Source organism: Rhinolophus sinicus, chromosome 1 (genome assembly GCF_057876585.1).
Source record: "Rhinolophus sinicus isolate RSI-liver-muscle chromosome 1, RSI-T2T, whole genome shotgun sequence".
Lineage (NCBI taxonomy): Eukaryota > Metazoa > Chordata > Mammalia > Chiroptera > Rhinolophidae > Rhinolophus > Rhinolophus sinicus.
In genome coordinates, this window is record NC_142501.1 from 204,273,074 (window position 1) to 204,295,287 (window position 22,214).

A 22,214-nucleotide genomic window follows, 5' to 3' on the forward strand; every position below is an offset into this window, starting at 1 on the left:
TTTGCTACACGTTGAAAATTCATAACTGAATAGGTATTTTACAATCCTACTAGTATGTTGGATTGTTTATTTTTGTTGCGAAGTTAAACAAGAGCTTTCATTTTCAGTTAGTATCTCAAAAAACATGACTCGAGTCGTACCCCGCTTTATTTTCAGAGTTCTACTGTGGTAACGAGTATTTCAAACTACTCCAATTTACTTGTATGTATGTACCATATTTTCCTAAAATGTACCCCAGGTTGGGAATTGACTGCCAAATGGTCAAATAAATCAAGATACTATCCATTTGCTCAGTAGTTTATCTTGGTACTGTATAAGAACACCATAGATGTGCGTATCGGTTTTAGACGAGTAATAGTGAACTTGATGGGTATTTATGGTGGTTTCATTGAAGTGATGACCCCAATTTGCTCACCTCTTTCTGTATCCATGCCATTTGTTCATGTCCTCCAGACTTTGGGCTTGGTCATCTGATATGCCTTGGCCAATGGGACAGGGACAAGCAAACATAATGCAGCAAAGACTTGAAAAGCACTTGAATATTAATACTTACTCTCTCGTTGTAATGGACATGCTGCTACTACATAAATAAGCTCTAACTAGCCTCTGAGTGATGAGACACATGGCTCAGTCAATCCCATTTTCCCAGCACATGGGAGCCAAACTCCAGACCAGAGTGAAGCCATCTTAGATCATGCAGCATTAACGACCTCGGCCAAGATCAGCAGAACTGCCCATCTGACCTGTAGACTTTCCAGCAGTAACAAATGGTTATTCTTTTAAGGCACTAAGTTATGGATTGGCTTGTTACACAGCAATAAATAAATGATATAATATGTATGGGAAATAGATTGCATAACAAAAACCTCTTCCCAAAGAACATTAACGTTTTATATCATGTACCTGTTGTTACATTAAAATTCCTTTGTGTGTAACTAGATTTCCAGTGTAAAAAACAATCTTGGCCATGACTGTCTTCTATCCTTGGCTATATAGATATCTAGAAATTCTAAAGTTATGATTCTCATTAGTTCTGTCCATTAATATTTATTCACCCCTTCTTTGGAGGAACATGGTAGTATTGCACTTTCCCATCTGCCGTAGACTACAAATGTGGCCATAGATTATTTCTTTCCCTCTATCGACATTCCTTTGCAATAAGACTTGTAGCTTTTCCTGTGAGAAGGTAGAATAAACTTCCCCTCATTGACTCTGGACTTGGCCATATGATTGCTTTAACCATTTGGATTGGAGCGAATGTGACCCAAGCCAAAGCTTTTAAAGTGCTTGTACATTGGAGCTTGCCTTCTTGCTGCTCTTGGAACTTTGTGACTGCCACCACGTGAACAAGCCAAGGCTAACCTCTTGATGATAAGGGAGACCAGACAGCTTGCTCTGCTGTTCCAGCTGACAGTCAGTCAGCTCATCCTCAGAAACAGACTTGCCTCTCTAACAGGCAGCTAGCCACAAACTATCTAAGTAAGCACAGCCCAGGCCAGCAGAACAATCTAGCTGAGCTTAAGACAAACTGCCATTCCATAGATTCATGAGCTAAATAAGTAGTTGATGTCTTAAGCTATTAAGTTTCGGGATGGTTTGTTACGCCTGCAAAGCTATCTGTTATATCACTCCTTTGAAGTTAGGCATGGCCACATGATTTGCTTTACCCAGTGAAATAGGCTTCTGGCAGAAGCCTTTAAGAACTGGACAGTGATTTAACATCTTCTTTCTCTTGTCATGGTGACTGGGGAGGTTCCAGATGGTAGTGCTCCATAAGCCTGGGTCCCTGAAGGGACATGGAACAGTTCTCCCTACTCTCCTTCCCACTGACTTTTGAAGGACATATAGTTTAAATAAGAAATAAATCTTTGTATTAAGCTGCTGAGATTTTGAGTGTCCGTTACTAGAGCGTAACCTAGCCCATTCTGACTAGGTAGAAATTGGTACCCAGAGGAGGTAGACTTATGATGATGGAAAACCAAAAATACATGGCTGTGACTTGAGACTCAGTAGGTGGTAGCTGGGAAACTGTTGTTTGAGGGTGGGTGGAAGGTTGGTAATGCATGTTAGCTGTAAAATATTTGCTAAAAATTCTTCACCTTTCTGAATACAAATGTTTACCATAGTTATTCTGTCCCTGCCCCACCACTGTATGTTGAGTACATGTGTGTGTATAAGCAGAGAGGATAGATACTTTGTTTTTTTCAGGTCTCTATAAAAAGAGAAGCTTATTTCTGTTCTAATATAGGGAATAACAAGCATCACTCAGAGATGCTGAACTTTGAAATTAATGTCATTACTGAATAGAACTTTTGGACTGTCTCACTTGTGATAGGAGTGAATGTATTTTGTAGTGTAAAGAGAGTGAACTGTAAATTGGTGACTAGAATGATGGATTGCAGTCATCATTGGTGCTGTTCACCAGTAAGTCCTGATTATCTTCCTTCTGGGTGAATAGTAGGATTACACTTGTGAGCTCCCTGGGAGATAGGGATGCCTATATAATGTGCTTTTATCAATGAAGTGTGAGTGGAATCGACTTGTATCACTTTCAGGAATAATCAGTGTGCCACGCATCTTCTTTCTGCCTATCATGCAAGTGGGGAAGTTCCAGAGATTGGAGCCTCCCTAAGCCAGTTGCTTGGTGAGAACAACTTGCAGTGAAGCTCCATGTCACCCTACATGAAAAATTTGGATACTTTGTTACTGCTTGTTGCTGTATCATAAACTAGCCCATCCTAACTAATGTAGATTACTGTAAAAGTTTTCAGGAAAGCTACAAATACTGATCATCTTGGCACTTATAATGAGTGGAACCAGTAACCAAAACCATCCATTGATAATTTCAAAGCACCATCACAAGTGATTTGATTTGCTTCTCCAATTGTGACCATTTTAAAAAGGTGATTATGAGACTTCAAACTTCGTTTTTGGCAATTTGTGAAAATGTAAAACCATAGCTTCACTATCAAGAGGTAATGATGAGCAATGAAATACTTTCTTGTAGAGAAAACAAACGATGGATAAGGATAAGCCACAAAACAGGGCGGGTGGTATTGAACTCAGAATTCATTGGACTTTCCACGAAGAATTAAAACTTTTCGCATAGACTTGTGCATAAATTTCCAGTAATACACAGGACTTCTCAGTAAACTTTGGATGCCTTAGCTCCAGTTCGGCCCCCTGCACATATACAGAAACATATGCACAATCACTGTGATTCAAGAGTCAAAAATGTCATTGAAATTTGTATTTAATCAAAAGCTTTCTCTCTGAAGAAGAAAATATATTTTCTCTAGCACAGCGTAGAATTCATTTGTAAAGTGTTAAATCCCACGCCACACATGGTACTAGGGTCAAGCAAGTGAAAGATGTCGCGGTACAGAAAGAAGTCTCCATGGGTCGCTGACCTCCAGGGGTTTACATTTTGCGGTATAAAAAGTTTCCCCTTTTGGAGTTTTCACTCAGTCACACCCAATGCCCCGTAAATAATTTTCGGTAAAAAGCCCCTCATCTTTTCCCTAATCCTTACAAATAGTCTCGCTTTCCAAGGTCTCTTCGCCCTGGAAACCGATGTCACTGAGGGAATCTCTCTCTCTCTGGATATTTGGCAGTTTTGGGGGGATTCGGCCGAATGACCAGCTTGCTCTTTCCCTGCAGTAGTAGGATGACAGTGATCCCAAAGAGTTTCCAGCACTTAAAGCACAAAGTGCAGCCTGAACCCTCAAGGAGCGGACAACTGGCGGTTTTCACCGCCCTTCTACCGCGGAACCTAAGGAAGCTAAGGAGGCTGGGTCAGACCGGGCAAAGCGGGCAGCGCACAGTCCTGCGCGCAGGGCTTTGGAGGCCAAGTCCACAAGGAGTGCAGCGTATACCCGTCCAAGGCGGGTATGCATGCCCAAGTGTGGGAGGTGTACTGAAGGGTGCCCATCCCGGCTGGACTACAAGGACCGGCATGCATGGCGCCGCGGCAGCAAGCTCCGTTCTGGGGCTACGGCGCAATGGAGCCTGGGAAGTGAAGTCTCGGTGCGGTTCGAATTGCGTCGCGAAGGCAGAAGGGTGGAGTTGATAGTCCGCTCCGTAGCCCGCCGGTTCCTGGCCGGGCTGCGAGCCTGTAGCTCCCGCTCAGGGTTTTCGCGGGCGGCGGGAGCAGTATGGCTCGCTCGAGTAAACTCCGGAGGGAGGAGGGAGTGGGGAGTGGATGGGGAGGCGGGGTCAGCGGAAGCGGCAGGTTGCTTCCTTCTTCTCTCGCTCCCTCCCCGCCTCTCCCTGAGGGAGCGGTGGGAGGGGGAGGGAAGGGCAGAGGGAAGGTAGTGACACGTGTCAATCAACCCCCCTCCGGGGGGCGCGCGCTCCGGGGCTCGCGCCGAGGGCTCGCGCCCCTGCCTCGTGCCTGCGCCGCTCGTATGTAAATGAGGGCGCGTGACGCGGGACGCAGATGGACAAGGGAAGAGAGAGAATGGCCGCTGCCGCCGCCGCTGCTGCCGCTGCCGCCGCCGCCGCTCAGTGCCGGAGCCCTCGGTGCGCGGCGGAGAGGAGAGGATTCCGGCGGGAACTCGACTCTTGGCGCCACCGCCTCATGCACTGTGTAGGTAAGAGAGACACGGGCCGGGGCCCCGGTTCCGCGCGGCGACGGCTGCCGCAGCCCGAGGAGTTTGTAGCTGAGGGGTTTAGTTGAATCTCCCGTTCGGGTCAGTTCAATGGGGGAGCGAGATGGGAGCGGCGGCGGCGCGGCGGCCCCGGCGCTCGCCTTTTGTCTGGGGACTCCTCGCCCGGCGCGGTCCGCGCTGCTTCCCCTTCTCCTTCTCAGCTGTTGGGCTCCCCAGAAACTGTTAGTTCGGACCCGCTCACCAAGCCCCCAAGGAAACCGCTGGTTCGCGCTGTCCCTGAAACTCCTCGGCACCCCTTGCCGCCCGCCGTCCACCCTGTCAGGAGGAAGGAAGCGGGCCAGCTGGTCGGCGCCCGGGCGGAGGGGAGCCGGCGGGCAGGGCCGGCGGGAGTAAGGCGGGCTGGTCCGCGCCCCCGCCGGGCGCACACACACCCCCTTCTCGCCGCCGGGGGCCGGGCAGGCCGACGGAGCCGAGTTCCCGGGGACAGGGACCCGGGCGACCCCTCGGGCGCTCGCGGAGCTGGGGCCACGGGTGGACTGATGGGGGGCTAAGGGCGGCGGGGGCGTCGCCCGAGGGGCGGGGGCGCCCAACTCTGCCCTCTCGCGCTTGGCGGCGGCGGCGCTGTGTGTACCCCTTTAAGAAGGAGCCGCTCGAGCACTGACGGTTGGGATTTGAAGTTCTTCCTCCCTCTTTGGAAGTCTGGACAGAGGGGTGGGGGGGCTGTTGCCATGGCGATGGCACCCTTTCCCCCCTTCTCGCGGATGCCCCGACGACTCTGGTCCTCTTTTACTGTCATGTGATGGACCGGTCTCTGCACATCGCCCTCCCCACCTCCCAGACCCGTTCTCCTGCAATTCCGTCTTCCCGGTTGGTGCGGTGGGAGTCGTTTTTGCTTCAAACTTCTGAGCTCGGGGCTGTCATTCTGCGGGTTGCTTGGGGTGGCGGGAGGTGGTGTGATTTCTTCACCTTGCCGCCGTCGCTTTTTTGTCTGAGTGGAACGGATGCGTGGAGCTGTTACCCAGCAGGTTAGTTTAGTGGGCACAGAGGGGACAACGCCGGTTATGGGATGGGGTGTGTTGTGCGTGTTTGTATTGGAAGGGGGTTCTGGGCAGGAGAGTAAGGGAAGAGGTGGAAAGGAAGGTTGCATTGTCTAAGGAGTGGATAGTGGCAGCAGCTTGATCGACTGGCGATTAAATCTTGGCATTAGGGAGTTGAGGCACTAACCTTAGTGCCTTAAGAAAACAACTCTCTTACCTTGTTTCCATCTGTTCTTGGCGCCACCTCGCGCCCCCTTTCCCCCACCTCCCTCAGATTTGTTGGGTAAGTGCCTGAGGATCCTTCTTGTTTTTCACTAGTGAAAAGGAGATCGTAGTAGGATAAACTAGTAGAACTTCCACTCAGAAATGTGCATTGCCGAATACGATGGATATAGGAAAACGTACGAGAAGGAAGGTTGCTCCGATTAGGGGCATTTAAGTTATGTTTAAACAATTTACTGTTTTACTCTTATAAAATATGTTTTGGTCTTATCTAAGAAAACATGGGAAATAGCTTGAGTCAAATATTCGTCAATGATTTTAATTCTTTTAAAAAAAATGTAGAAAAACCGCATGGTGTTCCTTACATAAAAAAATTTAAGCGAAGTGTTATTAGTGCTTCCTGAATACAAAATGGACCCGTTTTTATAATTGCTTATATAAAGATCTCTTCCACTGACAACCTGTTTAGAAATTGTTGAGTTCGTTGAGTTCGAATCAGGCAGGACAACAGCATTGTAACACTGGCTTGCGATATCATTGTGTTAAGTTTTCCCGAGGCGCACAGTGATTTCACGATGTCTTTGGTCAATTTTTATGTGTGTGTGGTTTTTTTTTTAATACTTTGGGTTCCCCACCCCCTTATCTTCTTGCATATGTAGATACATTAAGTACGGCCCTGTATCTCAAAAATATATGTGGTTTTGAAAAATAGTCAAATTGTTATTAAACAAAATTAATTGGATTTGATGGAAAAAAGGTATCTTTTTGCCTTACCTAGTTACATCTGAAGTAGGATTGGAAGACATTGAAAATAGAATTAATGCTGTATGTCTAATATGCAATCTCTATATTACATTTTTAATGTTACATATTATTGTACTGTATTTGAAAGGAAATTTTTTTCCTGTATTGGCTCTAACTGTATTTAGAGCCAATACAGTTAGAATGATTTCCCACAGTCCCAGTCCTAATCAGTTGACCTTATAAGACCCATTTCATACTTTGTTTTTGCCATTGTTATTTTTAAATAAACAATACAACTTTTAAACAGGATATACACTTGTTGCTTGGGTTTTTTCAGTATCCTATATGTGAACACCTACTCATAGTGTGAATTGGGATTAAATATAGTTTGTGTACTTCCTTAAGTTACCTTTTGCTATTCAATACTTTCCTTTGTAAACGTATTTACAAAAACAGCCGTATTCTCTTTTCCTTTGCATGTGGGTGTGTGAATATATAAGTGTATATACATTACTGTATTGAATAGTCAGTGCTCTTATAGCTTGAAATCACTTTTACAAAATATTATCCTTTCTGCCTTTGGGGAAGAAAATGATCCTAAAGTGTAATTTTTAAATGAGATATGGAAATTATAAGCAGTGTCTCAGGGTTGTACAGCATTTTAGTATAGAGTCAGTAGTGAACTTTAAATCTGAGTTCTTAGCGTAAGTCTTTAAAGTAATCTGATTCTTTTTTTATAACTTATATGTAATAGTCTAATTACATGGGGGAAAAGTTCATTTTAGTTGTATGACTGCTTGTAGTTAGCTAAGGTGTTTAACTCTTGGTAAGGAAAATGATGTTTACTTTTATTTATGGAACTCATCTTCTTAGGTTAGATTTATGACTACTCTGATTTATTTCTTTTTTTCAATTAATTGAGAGTTGTCCTATAAGCTCTATGACCCAATTAATAGCTCTATTTACAATGTGGTGCTTTTTATAATTTCATTATTTTTCTGTAAACATCAAATACTGTACTAAAATTTTGAGTATGCTCCTCTAACAAATGTTTTAGTGCTTATTTCATATAGTAAATTGTATCCTGGTGCTCAGTATAATATTGAGGTATAACAGATACAGCCCTGGATCTTATGGAATATATAATATACTTAGTAAACACCAAGAGAAAATAAATGCATTTGTATATTTTTTTTAAATATTATCAGAACTTGTATGGTTTATTAGGATATTTGATCTAGGAGATAGACAGTTTATTGTTTATTAACTTTTAAATTTGATAAAATTTCAAACTTACAAGAAAAGTTGGAAGAATAGTACAAGGAACTCCTTCCTATTTACCCCTACCCACATTCACCATTTGTATCATTTTGCTGCATTTGCTTTATTGTGCTTGCCTTATATACATCAATATCTATGTATCAATCTATCTAGCTATGTTTTCCTAAACCATTTGAAGGTAACTTGGAGATAATCATACTTCTTTACCCCTAAATTCTTCAGTGTGTATTTCCTAAAATCAAAGACATTGTCTTACCTAACCACAGAGTAGTTATTAAAACCAGGAGACTTAACATTGACATAATACTATTATCTAAATCATAAATCATATTCAAATTTTATGTATTTATCTATTTTATCTTTAACTCCCACCCCCACCCCACCCCCATTCGGGGATTATGCATTGCATTTGGTCTTCATATCTCTTTACTCTCTTTATTCTGGAACACTGCCTCAGCCATTTTTGTATTTCTTGACCTTGACATTTTTGAAAAGTACAGGAGAGTTATTTTGTAGAACGTCTCCCAATTTGAATTTGTCTGTTTTCTTATAATTAAATTGTTTATGCATTTTTGCCAGTAATATCTCTGAAGAGATGTTCTGTCCTTCTTAGAATATGAATGGTCATGTTAGCTTTAAAAATTTGGTTGAAGCTATATTCGCTATATTTCTCCCTGAAAGTTACTATTTCTCCTTTTATAATTGATATGTAATTTTGGGGAAAATACTCTGAGGAACAGGATATTTACATAATCTCATCAAAATTTCACCCACAAGTTTTAACATCTATTCATGATTTTCTAGTTTCATCATTCCTTCTGTAATTAGTAGTAGTTGATATTCGGTCATAAAGCAGTCTTTCCCACCTCCTTCATTATTTATTTATTCAGTTATTTTTATCAGTATGAACTCGTGGATTCTTATATATTCAATGGTTAAATCCATTACCATCATTGTTTTTATTCCTGAATTGTTCCAGGTTTGGCCAACTGGAGCCTCATCAAGCTGGTTCCAATGTTTTTTGACAAATCATGTCTCTCCTCAACCCTTCCCAATACACTGATTTTTTGAGCACTTCCTTTCTGCCAAAACAATATACTCTAGGTTCATCTTTTATTTTATCTGTCCCAGTCCTGACATCAGCCATTTCTCCAAGGGATCCTTTTTATTTTTAGTGGAAAATACATTTAGATACCAAAATCTGAAGACTAAGTGTCAGGACTTTTAAACCTTATATTTCTGATACAGAAAAATAAAATGGTGAAGGTTTGACTAGAATCATTCCGTAAACTCCAGAGTCTTTCCTACATACCAGTGTTGTTCAGTAGAAATATAAAGGGAGCCCAGTACATAATTTTAAATTTTTCTAGTAACCACATTTAACAAGCATATTTTATTTAGTCCAATATATTCAAATATTTTAGCATTAATATAAAATTATTACTGAATTAGTTCACATTCTTTTTTTAATAGTGAGTCCTTGAAATCAGGTGTTTTACACATACCTGATTGGAAAAGCCACATTTCAGGTGCTTAGTAGCCACATTACCATACGCTTATTTCAAATTTGTTGCTAATAATCAAACCTATAGTTTAATTTATCTTTCGCCAAATCTTTTCTTTGAATAATATAATGCAGCGCATTAAATATAGGCTTTGGAGCTAGACTCCCTGTGTTTGCATCCTTGAATTACCACTTAAAGTGTGGATAAGTTACTTAATCTGTCTGTACTTCAGTTTTTTATCTGTAAATTGGAGATAGTGAGGTTGTTTGGGAATTAATTGTGTTGATGTATGTTAATGCATGGTGTGATCAGAAAATATGGTGAATGCTTAAATTTAAAAAAAATCATTACACTAAAAGATACATTGCCATTTGTTCCCCCTCAAAATACTCCCCCTCGCTTTGAGCACATTTATCCCATCATTCTTGCCACTTTCTGAATCAGTTCTGGAAGTCCTCTTTCCTGAGTGTCATTACAAGCGTTTAAGAAATGATGGGCATAGAAAACAGCCTGAGAAATGGGCAACGGTTTTATTCTCCATTGTGACAGTGTTCCATGTCTTGTCACACATCACTTCTGGTATGGCAGTTTCTGTGAAATAAAAACATCGCAGTGTGTCCTCATCCACCTTATTTACCGGATCCGGCACCATGTGACTTCTGGCTCTTCCTCAAAGTCAAAATGACCATGAAAGGTAACCGTTTTGAATCATTTCAGGACATCATGGCAGCCACGACAGTGCAACTGAAGGCACTCAAGAAAGAGGACTTCCAGAACTGCTTCAGAAAGTGGCAAGAACAATGGAATAAGTGTGTTTGAAGTGAGGGGGGGTATTTTGAGGGGGATTAATGGCAATGTGTCTTTTGCTGTAATACATTTTTTTTATTTACACATTCATCATATTTTTTGATCACACCTATGTGTCTGCCACATAGAAAGCTTCTCATAAATATTAGCTGCTATTATTATTGATTTACACGGGTTATTAGCAGCTTTGAGCTTTACAGTTTTGCCAATAGATTCTTTCTGGTGGGTATGCTGATGAGCAATAAGAAGATTATGAGGTGTGACAGAGGAAAAGATAGTAAGGGCTTGAATGATCTGTATTCTAGGGTATTCTAGAGTCAGAGTCATAGAATTTTAGAATCACAGTATATCACTTACCCTAATCCTGTCTTCTTGTGTTTGTGGAGATCAAAAGACATTTGGTGCTCTTCTACATTCTACGGACTCTTTTGCCTTTGTAGTAACTAAGTACAAGAAATTGGTTTAAATTCACTTTAAAAATCTATCATACTAAATCGTCTTGAAACTACTTTGGTGATAGCTACTCTGTTTTACTCATCCTGCCACATCACTGTCTTAGAACTCTGCACTCGACAGTTTACAGAGTGGACTTTCTTCCAAACTATCTGCCCCGTTTATAATCAGCAGCATCAATGTCAGAGGATATTCTCTTTGTTTTTAACCTCTGAAGAAGTTATGGGAGCACCTCATAGAGCTATATAACACTTTAAGATGGGATTGCCCAGATAAATAAAATTCTAGATCATCAACTTGACACTTCTTTCTGGCTGCTTCTTGCCTCCTGCTCTTTTGACTTTCCACTAACTTTTCACTATTGCCATGTACATCTCAGAAGAGTAGATTAGCTTAGAAATCTGGATTTGATGAAGACTGGTATGGGTGGGTCAACTACCCAGAAACCTCATCTGTACAACTATTTTTTCAAGCGCTAGCAATTTTTTCTATCCACTTAAAAACATGCAAATTATGGCACTACCTAAGAACATACATTAGACGAGTGGAATCTGTGATCATGAGTAGTTGGGTGGTTAAGACATATCCAAATTTCTCTGTGAAATCGGTATAGTAATGAATTTTGCTTGTAAAATTAGAAATTCTGTGTACTCCTGGGTTATTCTATACTTGGAAGTATATTCTGCCACCCTTAGGACATAGCAGTGTGTGAATTTTGGGTTTGCAGGTGTTTGGTGTTGCAGATTTTCAGGCTGCAGGCTGATCTGAGCATGGTGTAGTTTCCTTTCTGCTTAGTGCTGTCTCTTCATGTCTGTGGTGCCTCCATGTGTGCACCACTCCCTGCTTGGCTGTGTCCCCTTACAAGTTGCTGTTGTGTCCTCCATGTTCCCCTGACATACCTGACTATCAACCCTGGTTCTTCTACTGCTGTTCCATCCTGGGAGGAACAACATAGGCATGTAGATCTTTGGATATATAATTTTTTCTTTCTTATTAGTAAATTCAGTCTTTCAATTATAATATCCTACATTTTTTTGTGTGGCGTTCCTGTCTTTTTAAAATTTTTTGGGGATAATATTCATTCTTTTTGGTATACATATGGCCAACATTCATGGGTGATAGATAACAGTTGGTTAGAGCACCAAGTTCATAAGTTCAACATTCTGGGCACCCATTTAACTTTATTAGAATCCATACTTAGGGCTGAATCTGTCATTAAGTAATTCTTTCAAAAGTTTTTTCAGCACAGAATGTACATAAGAGAATGTGAATAGGCCCTGACCGACCTACTGCACCCACTAGGAAACTAATTAAGATAACAAAGTAATCCCATATTTGTATTTGAAAAGTGGCATTTACTTCTTAATTAAAGCTAAATAAAAATTTTGTTTTGAGAATTTTTGTGTTTTCTAGAAAATAAAACTTACAATAAGGAATCACTTTTCTATATCTCCTCTCCTTTCATCGAGTTTTCCGTAATTGGCAGCAACCCTATCCTGCTTACTTACATTTGCTTCTTTTTTTTTCCTTTCCTAATGTATTGCCAGGTTATTATTACTTTCGTTAAAATACCTCATGGATTCAGTTTTTCTCATAGAGGAAGCACTTGGGCAGATTTAGATAAGATTCTGATTTATATCAGTATCTGCATTGCTGGTTTTACCGTCTTTCAGCCTAACTTACAACCGACATTAAATCATTGTTTGAAATGGCAGCCTTGATTTTGTAGTTTACAAAGCAGTAGTATCTCCCATTTGTCCTTTCTCATCAAGTAAAAGCTCCTAACCATGTTCAGTTAGTTGATCAGAGTCTACCAGACTGCTTCTTCCCTATTTGTTTGTCTGGTTTCTTCTTTGGAAGCAGACTTTCATCTGCTTTTACTTCTCTTGTCTACATTGCCTGAAATAAATTCTTGAGTATCTTTTTAGTCATATCTTCTATCCTACATCCTCTGCCACTTTTATAATTCACTAGCAACTTAGAGTCTTAAGTATTTATTGAAAATCAAGTTTGAGGGACAGCCAGTTAGCTCAGGTGGTTAGAGCACGATGCTCGTCACACCAGGGTTGCCGGTTCGATCCCCACATAGGCCAATGTGAACTGCACTCTCCACAACTAGGTTGAAACAACTGCTTGACTTGGAGCTGATGGGTCCTGGAAAAACACACTTAAATAAAACAAAGTTAAAAATAAAAAATCAAGTTTGAGACTTTTCTCCATTAATTCAAATTGGGCGATTCTTTTCTCACGGGTATGTGTAAGTAACTTTGTCAAGTAGTCTTCATATTTAAATAGTAAACCATTTAGGGACAAGGGACTAAGTCTTCGCAAATGGTAGGAAGGATGAAGAACTGAAAGAACAGTTTCTTAGCCTCCATCATTGTAACCTTAGGCACAAGTCATTTCACCTTTCACACATGCAAATCTGTGAATCCAGATCAATATCTGTCCTCAAATGTTCACTTTTTTTTTGTTTTTATGAAAGGTGCTATAATACTTATATAGTACTGGTTTCTGGGCTGATGATATAAATTAGGGAATTACCAGCATAAAGATGATGTTTCAATCCATGGAAGTGCATGAGATCACCTAGGAGTAAGGGTTAGTATAATGAGAGTAGAGTACTCTGTATCATGCCTTAAGGAATCTTAACATTCTTTGGGTAGAGGAAGAGCAGTCTTAAAGTAAGGCCACTGAACTTTTATACTGAAAAATAAGGCCATTGGCTAAGTAGAAAACCAGAAGAGAGTAGTATCACCAAATCTAAGAAGAGACAAGCATCTTACAATAAATGGGACTGTTTTATATTAATGAGATGTCAGGTACCATGAAACAGGGAAGTGTACATTGTTTTTGGCAACATGGAGGTTCTAGGTGACTGACTAGATAAATTTCAGCAGAGCAGTAGGAATGGAAACCATATCGTGATAGGTTAGAAAATAACTAAGGTGTGTATAAGTGGAGATAACATTTATAGTAGACTACTCATTTGAGAAGCTACATTTTGAGGAAGAATGAATAAATGGAGCAGTAATTGAAAGGATGTGGGGCTAGGGATGTTTGTTATTTTAGGTGGCAGGTATCATTTACAATACTAAGTAATATGGGGAATACATTTTTGAATCAATAATACTCATGATTATTTTATATGCTATTTAATTAAGCTGAGATTTGATAGCAACAAAATACTGAGTCAGATAAATTGGATGGGCTTGGTTTGAATCACTGAATGTGAATTCTAAATTTATCTCTTTTTTTCCTTCAAAGAATATTTCCTAATTAAGTTTATCACTAAGATATGGTATGTGTGGCATTAGTATGTTGCACATTTTAAAGGAATGATTTTTTTGCAATTAATTTATTGTTGTCGGTCATCAAATATTTTGAATCCTAGTGTGTGATAGTTGACTTTTTTCCCTCTGATGAGGACTTAAAGAATTATTCTCTTAGCAACTTTTAAATATGCAATACAGTATTATTAACTATAGTCACTATGCTATACATTACATCCGCATGACTTAATTTGTTTTATAACTGAACATTTGTATCTTCTGACCCCTTTCACGCATTTCTCCTGCCCACCATCCCCTGCCTCTGGCAACCACCAATCTGTTCACAGTATCTATGTGCTTGGTTTAAAAACATTAGCTTTTTAGATGGTAAGATTATTGCAGAGCTTCACTTGGAACTGAGGCCAAAATTAGACACGGGACATCTTTACTCCCTATCCCCCTGAATTGAATCCATCAAAGGCAGAGCAGCTGGATCTGTGGGCCTCTTGTAAAATACGGGGAAGCTCTACCCCAGTGAGTTTACCATGTGACTTGCTTATTGGTAGTATGACCATCTAGGCAGAGTGAGCTGGAGGCTTGGCCATGCATGAAAAATGACCTTTAAAACATTAATCCATCTCACTAGGAGCAACTATCAGTATGTTGCCAGTATTAGTCATTCTTTCCTTTGGGAGGACTGAATAAGGGGTAGAGAAAAGGGCAGAAGTTTCTTCCAAAATACTTCCCCCCAAGAATGTGAGAAGTGTTGGGCAAGGTGGGAACTGTGGGTTGGGTAAAAAAAAAAAATTGTCTACACTAGAAGTAGTGTTTAGACTTTGCTTTTAAAAAGCTCACAATTATCAGGTATGTTAAATATTACAGTTGGTATAATATAATGGAAAGGCAGAGGAGATCTGAAATTACTGGGCTTCAAAAAAAAACTGAGTGAAAGTAGGGGTTGGCAAACTTTTTTTGTAAAGGGCTGGGTAGTAAATATTTTAGGCTTTGCAGGCCATATGGTCTCTATTACAACTACTCAACTCTGCTGTTGTAGCACAAAAGCATTATATAAATGAATGAGCATGGCTGTGTTCCAATAAAAAAGTTATTTATAAAAATAGGTGGATTTGGCCTACAGGCCATAGTTTGCTGATACCTAAGTTAATTAAATGATCCAGCAGGAGAGTAGATTGGAGAGAACAGGCAAGGGGTTAGAATAATCAAAGGTATCAAAGTTTAAATGATAATATAGTCTGAAAATATTCAGCAATTTAGTATTATTGGAATATAGGATGGGAGTAGGAAATAGGACTGGAGGTATAAATTATAGCCTCTATAAGGAGGAAATTATGAGTCTTTGAAGTGTTTTTTTTTTTTTTTTAAATGGCTAATAAGCATGATCAGATAAGTCTGCTTTGAACATCTGCTGTTGGTTCAGGTTTGAGGGGGTTTTTGTTTGTAATAATTTTTAAGAAGCTCAAATTGAAGCAGCTCTTTTAAGTCAAAATTGGGAAAAAGAGCAATCTCCACTTCACTATATTAATTAAGATATTGGATTGCTGAAGTACTCTCAGATGGTGCCCTTCTTTTCTAATTGGACTCTGAACAACTTGAAAAATAAAATAAGGAAAAAGACAGGAGCCAAAATGTCACTTCTGTTCCTGATACAGGCCAGGTTAGAGGAATATCTTGGTGGGAAAGTGAGGTGGTCTGGCGTGGGCCAACTTACCCACCCAGTCTTAGGCATACTAGCGAAGCAGAGCACGCTGTGAGCTCTGCAGGTATGTTCTCCCAGCAGCTCACTACCAAGGGGGAAAAGGAACAGAACTGAGCTCTGTCGACTCAGTTATTCTTCCCCAAATCACCAATCAGATCAGTCACTTTACTTCCCCACGGCTAAAGAGAGGCTGAGATTGTGTTTATGAAGCATGCTTCCTCATAGAAGCAAGAAGCAAGGAAAAGGTGTTACTCTAACAGTCAAGACTAATTTTTATGGAGTTATATCTGGGGATAAGTGTACTGGAAGCAGGACTATTATACTGAAAACAACTCAAATTTGTATTTTCTGGATATTTGTAATTCTAGTGTTTGAAACCACCCTATTTCTTAAACTCTTAAAATGAAATTAGTGGGTTTTTTTTAATGAATTAGATTTTCAAGATGCCTATGTAAAATACTTAAATAAAATGCATGTTTGGCTAGAAAAGAAAGACAAGATTTCCTTCTTTACCAATTTTCAGTTGACTTTTTAAATTTAGAAGGAATTAGCATAAAAAAAATAGAGCACTGTTTCTTTAAGTGGGAAAAACAGATATTTTGACAAATAGATTATCCTTTTAATTAGCTCTGATTATGGCTGCTTGTGCAGTTTATTCACTGGTATCTCTTTCTTTAAAATGTCATCAGTTGTTCCTCCTGTCCTCTTCCCCTTCCCTTTCTGAACAATTCAGTACTAAAACCATCAGGTTGGACCAAAGAAGCGTAAGTATCCATACTGGGAGGGGTACATAGGAGGGGGAGCCATGTCATCCTGGAGGAAAGGGATGTCAGAGCCAGGCAGGGGTGAAGAGGGTCCCCATATGAGTTGATGGAATTGTGAAGATCAGTCGGCATAGGATGGCACACTGGTACAAGGTGTCGGAGCCCAAGCAGGGTCACTATAGTATCTGTGAAGGAGGGTAGCCTGGTATGGGGGTGGGTCGGCTGGTCCCAGTGAGGAGTGTCCAGACCTGAACAGGGTAAGAGGATGAGGGGGACATCTACTTGGAGGTGGGGGTGGGGTAGGATATAGAAAGGCATCCCTGTGTAGGAAGGTAGCTTGGTGTAGGTATACTGAGGCTGGGGTGGGGTGAGGAGGGAGTCCATGTGTGGAAGCATCCTAATACAAGATGTCAGAGACTGAGGGTGGGGAGAGGGTCAGCTCAATATGGGATGTTAGAGCTTGAGCAGGATGAGGCTGCGGACTGCCAAGCAAGAGGAATAGGGACCTGACCAAGGTGAGGTGGTTATACAGGTGGAGGAGGCTTGGAGTGTGGGGCCAGAGAGGGAGGCATGAGGAGAGCGTCCCTGTGGAGAGGGGGAGGCAGCCACATGGGAGATCGGTTACATACGGGGAGACTGGTCAAATAAGTAAATATTAAAGATAATGGGAGCCACATCTCTCACTGTCTGAGAAGTGTTACAAATATGGAAGTGGAGAATGCTCTCTAACGTTGGATCGGAAACGAGATGCTGATGTGAACTCCTGGTTTTCATTATACTGTGGGTGCCAAAAAACTGGATACAAGTCTGTTCCCCAAGCAGTAGATCGCCGTAATCAGAAGCGTCTGTACTCTGATGGGGTAACCACTTTGAGCACCTCTTATTATTGCAGAAGTCAAACGTGACTTGTATTCATCTTTTGTTATCAGTATATATTGAATATTACAATTTTAATAGTTTTTTTCTTTCTTAAAATGTGTATATGTTTTTTTGGCACCCTCTGTAGATAGATAGATGATAGATAGATAGATAGATAGATAGATAGATAGATAGATAGATAGATGATAGATAGATAGATAGATAGATAGATAGATAGATAGATAGAGAAGTAATTTGTGAGTGTATACATGAACTTTGGACAATGTGGGTATTAGGAGCCCCGACCCCTTGCACAGTCCCAAATCTATATATAACTTTAGACTCCCTAAAAACTTAACTTAAACCAGCCCTACTGGTGACTGGAAGCCTTACCAATAACATAAACAGTCACTTAAAACATATTTTGTATGTTATATATATTATATACTATAGTATTACAGTAAAGTAAACTAGAGAAAGCATTAAGAAAATCATAAGGAGAAAATACATTTATAGCATTCATTGAAAAAAAAATCCATGTACAACAAGTAGACCCACACACACCTCAAACCTATTTTTAAGAGTCAACTGTATACACACATGCCCTATACTACTATTCGGTGAAGGGGGCCTAGGAACAGTGACACCCTAAGAGCAGTAAGCATAATGTATTGTTAATTTCCTGCTTTAATGGTTGTATTTGTAAGAGAATACCTTTGTAGAAAATAGGTATTGAAGAATTCAAGGGTGGTGGGACACCATGTAATAAGCCATTTACTCTCAAATGGTTGGAAAAATTAAAGTTCTTACCATATTTAAAACATTATCTGTAAATTTAAGATTGTTACAAAATAAACATTTAAAAGCAATGTCATTAGTCTAAATACTGTGTTCTCTTGAATTAATAGCTTTCAGCTCTTAAAACCACATAGTCAGTAACATATAAATTGTCTTACAGATTTTTCAACACTATTTTGCTCTATGAAATAATGATAGCTAGTATTTGCTGGGTGCTTACCATGCGTCAGGCACTATGCTAAGTTTTTATGTGTTTAATCACATGTGAAATAGTGCAGTTTTTATCTTCATTTTAGACATGAGAAAACCGAGGCTTAGAGAGGCTGACTTGCCCTAGACTTCCCATCTAGGAAATATGAAGGTAGAATTCATATTCAGGTCTATATTGCTCTTTTGGTCAGTCCTGGTTAAAAAATTAGCTAGTCTGAACCTTCCTGGTTAGATTGATAGTGTGTCTAAAACTTTAGTAATGCTGTTTTCTGTTTTACTTCAAAACCTTGAATTTCAGTGGTAGGGAAAAGTAGTTTGGGTTTAGACCTCCCCTATGTTTTATTCCTGGCCTGGAATAAGAGAGAAAAGGGACTTCTGCATATGAATGCACATATCAGAGTTAAGGGTTCCCTTGAGATGGGTTAATCAGGGAATAATATCTTCAAATTTCTTTCTTGCTCTTGCAGTTGAGAATGGAGGTGGTGAGAGCATGGAGTTAGTGAGGCAAGGCTTTTCCCCAGCATAGATTGTCGGTGTTTTAGTCTGAATATAAAGTTACCCTCTATTCCAGTTCCAAGAATTATGGCCATCACCTTTCCATCTCTTTTGAATTTTTCCCAAGAATGGCAAATGATGAAGTGGAATATAGCTAATGAAAATTTATTGTTTCATTTTAAGTCTTCTTTGTCTGTGCTCCCCTATACCCATTGTCAAATAAACTCAAAAAGAGTCTGGATACTTGAGCTAGAAATGAATGATAAAGATTTATTCAAGGGTCTTAGGGTTTGCAACTGGAAACGCAGCAAGTCGATAAATGGAGTATTCCAAAGATGAAAGAAAAGCTGAGGGTTCTCATAGTAAAAAGTGCATTCTTGACAAGACTCAGTCCTGCATTCTTAGCCTCTGGATTGGTCCAAGTTGCTGATCATCTAGATGACTGATGGTCTGAATAATGTTGTTAGGCGGTCTGGATAATGAGTGTCAGGTGGTCTGAATACGTGAACATTCTTCCCCTTGTCCTTCAGGGTGTCACCAGAGGGTTACCTGGAGGTTTGATGTATATTGAGGCATTGAGGTAGGACTGGAAAGTTCAAAAGTTTAAGTTCCCAGGCCAGTTAAAACAAGAATAGAATCTTTTCCTAATGCCTCAGCCTACTTGATTTTAGTAATTTAGCAGCTTGACTGCAGCAACTCCATTGCTTCACTCTATTCCGAGCCATTTAGAGTATCGGAAAGTAGAGCCCTAGTAAACTTTGTATTTTTTTAACCCACCAGTATTATGGCATCAGTCTAATCATTATTTTTTTCTTTTGTCTTATTACCTAACCTTTTTATACTTCTATTCTGTCTTAAGTATAACTCATAAATGGGGTAGAATTCCCCCATGAGTACACATTAGTTTACTTACCTAACTTATCTTACTAAGTTATCTTAACTAATTTATCTTCACTCTTCTCATCAGTCTGAACCCACAGATCCTTTCCTCCTGTCAGAGATTTTTTGCTCACTCATTCTGTAGACCCATTCTAAAATTGCCTTTTTATTTTATTTTGAAAATAATGGGATTCTCATGGTTGAAGGAAGCATGGCTATCTGCTGAAGTCCTTTCATGCATCTCTCTTCTCCCTCATAATTTTTTTCAGTACATATTTATGGCCCAGGTATTGTGGTAGGGGACTTAATGCATTAGATTGTCTTCATGAAGCAGAATCTTGTAGGGAACACAAGGCTGTCTTACTATAGAGTATGATAAATGCTGTAATAGAAGCATATACAGTATTAAATTGTATAAAAGAGGAGAGTGATCAGGTGACCTTGTATGGTCTAGAAATGGTCATCGGATGATTGTGGGACATGAGAAGAAAAAAGAGAAGTAGAAGTTGAGTCATGGAGAAACTTCTAAGCAGAATACAATCGTAGTTACTGATACTTTTGTTTATTGTGGATTAGGCATTAAATATTGACACTAGAATTCATGTGATTTTCACAAGTCATATAAGTAGGAACTATTTTTATCATCCCCTCTTTACTCCTAGGGAAGTTAAGTACTGCATCTTATAGTAGGTAGAGGGAAACCATTGAAGGGTTTTAAGCATGGGAGTGATATAGTTTAATTTGTGGTTTCATAAGATTACTCTGAGTAATAGGAGAATAGGACAGGCAAATCAATCAGGAGGTTGTCAAGATAGCCCAACCAAGAAATTATGAGGGTCTGAAATAAGAGTAGTCACAGAAATGGAGGAGAGGGAAAGAATTCAAAGGATATGAGGTGTTATAATCAATAGATTTTAGTCGTTGGTGAGCTACGGTCATACAGAAAAAGGAGGAAGAATAGAAAATCATTTCCAGGCTTCTCTTTAGGAGGCCAGATTGAATTGTGGGACCATTATCCAGGAGAGGATACAGAGCAGCATATTTTCATATCTGAGGTAGTAGAGTCAGTACTTAGGCTTATCAGTGTCTAGGACCAACACATTAGGGTTTGCTAGCTTGCCTTAAAGCCAGTATTGCTAGAGTAAGTAGAGCAAAACCTCCAAGGAAACCAGTCGTAAAATGGAATCCCTCTCTAGTTGTTATATAAATTCTGAGCTTTCATTCAAAGGCTCTTCTACTGCAGGAATTATATGGCACCTCTGCATTCTTGCATTCTTAACATTCAAAGATCCGGGGGTCCTTTCGGACCTTGATTATCATCTGTTTTTTGCCCCCCAAATTTTCTCCCTTACTATCAGGAAAATTTAGCCTCATTACACTGAGTAGTTTTATGTCGTATTTTTTAGTTCATAGGTGAATAATTTTATAATAAATATCACTATGTTGAAGTTAGTAGAGTGAATGTAACATGCCTCACTGTAGGTTTTAGACCCCCCAAAGCTTTGACATATGATACCATCTTTAAACAAAACCTAAACACTTCCTTGACCTTCATTTTCTTTATCTCCTCCCAGTTACTAGCCTATCTCAATATTTGATTTACTTGATCTCTCTCCGCTTACTTGTATCTTTCAGGTATCCTAAATATAGTATGTAAAACTAAACTGTTTCCCTCTGCCTAATAACGAATCTGTTCCTCTGATGTTCTTCATCTCAGTATATCTAGTTTCACAAGTGAGAGACCTGGAAGTCATCTTTCACTTACCTTTTTCTCATCTCTTATACTCAGCCCACCAATTGTTATTGATTATGCTTCCAAATATATCTTAAGTCTATCCTCTTCCTTCCATTTTCACACCAGTCTAAGTCAGTCAATCTTACTTTTTTGCCTAGACTGTAAAAATTTTACTGCAAAAATTCTTAATGGTTTCCCCTCTTCTGCTCTGATTCTTCCTTCATCGTCTGTGCTGTAAACAAAAATCTGATGAAGTATTTGCTCTACTTTCAACCTGACAATGACTTCCTTTTGCACCAGAGACAAAAGCATAAAAGTATCATATATTCTGTTTTTTGCAAAATTATTGTAGCATCCCTGAAAATTGCAATGTGACAGAAACCATAGAGTACCAAAATTGGTTTAAGGCAAAATTGAATTTTTAAAACATACGAGTATATTGTCCTAAGGAATTAGTCCTTCTGACATTTGAGATTCAGCTGACATTTTTGTTAGCTTGTTTTTAAATGGGAAGGTTCACAGGAATGTCATTTTACACATGTCATTCAGTGAATTTACTGTTATAATTCTGTTTTATGGCAACCCTATGCAAACCCTGATTATTCTTTTCTTTGGGGAAATCAAAAATGGCTTTCCCAGGAGAATATTTGAAAACTTGGGCAAAATTTGTAAAAATCATTATGGGAAATTTCAAATATATACAAAAATAGAAGAAAGTATCATGAATCTCCATATTCCTGTGACCCAGCTTTAACAGTATTACAAATTCTGGCCTAAATTTTAATATTAAAATTTTCAATCAAAACAAAAAATTTTATATGTTCGTT

General features: G+C 39.6%; 1 protein-coding gene across 14 annotated transcripts in view; it reads left to right on the forward strand.

The window, feature by feature from the left end:
- Nucleotides 1-4,057: 4,057 nt before the first annotated feature.
- LCORL (ligand dependent nuclear receptor corepressor like) overlaps nt 4,058-22,214 on the forward strand; it is a 122,792-nt gene continuing 104,635 nt past the window's right edge. For 2 of the 14 annotated variants that reach the window (XM_019744436.3, XM_019744435.3), the window contains exon 1: nt 4,247-4,592. In XM_019744436.3, the coding sequence (XP_019599995.1) occupies nt 4,439-4,592 (154 nt within the window). In that variant the 5' untranslated portion in view covers nt 4,247-4,438. The other 12 variants (XM_088792681.1, XM_019744431.3, XM_074321730.2 and 9 more) reach the window with 12 other exon arrangements.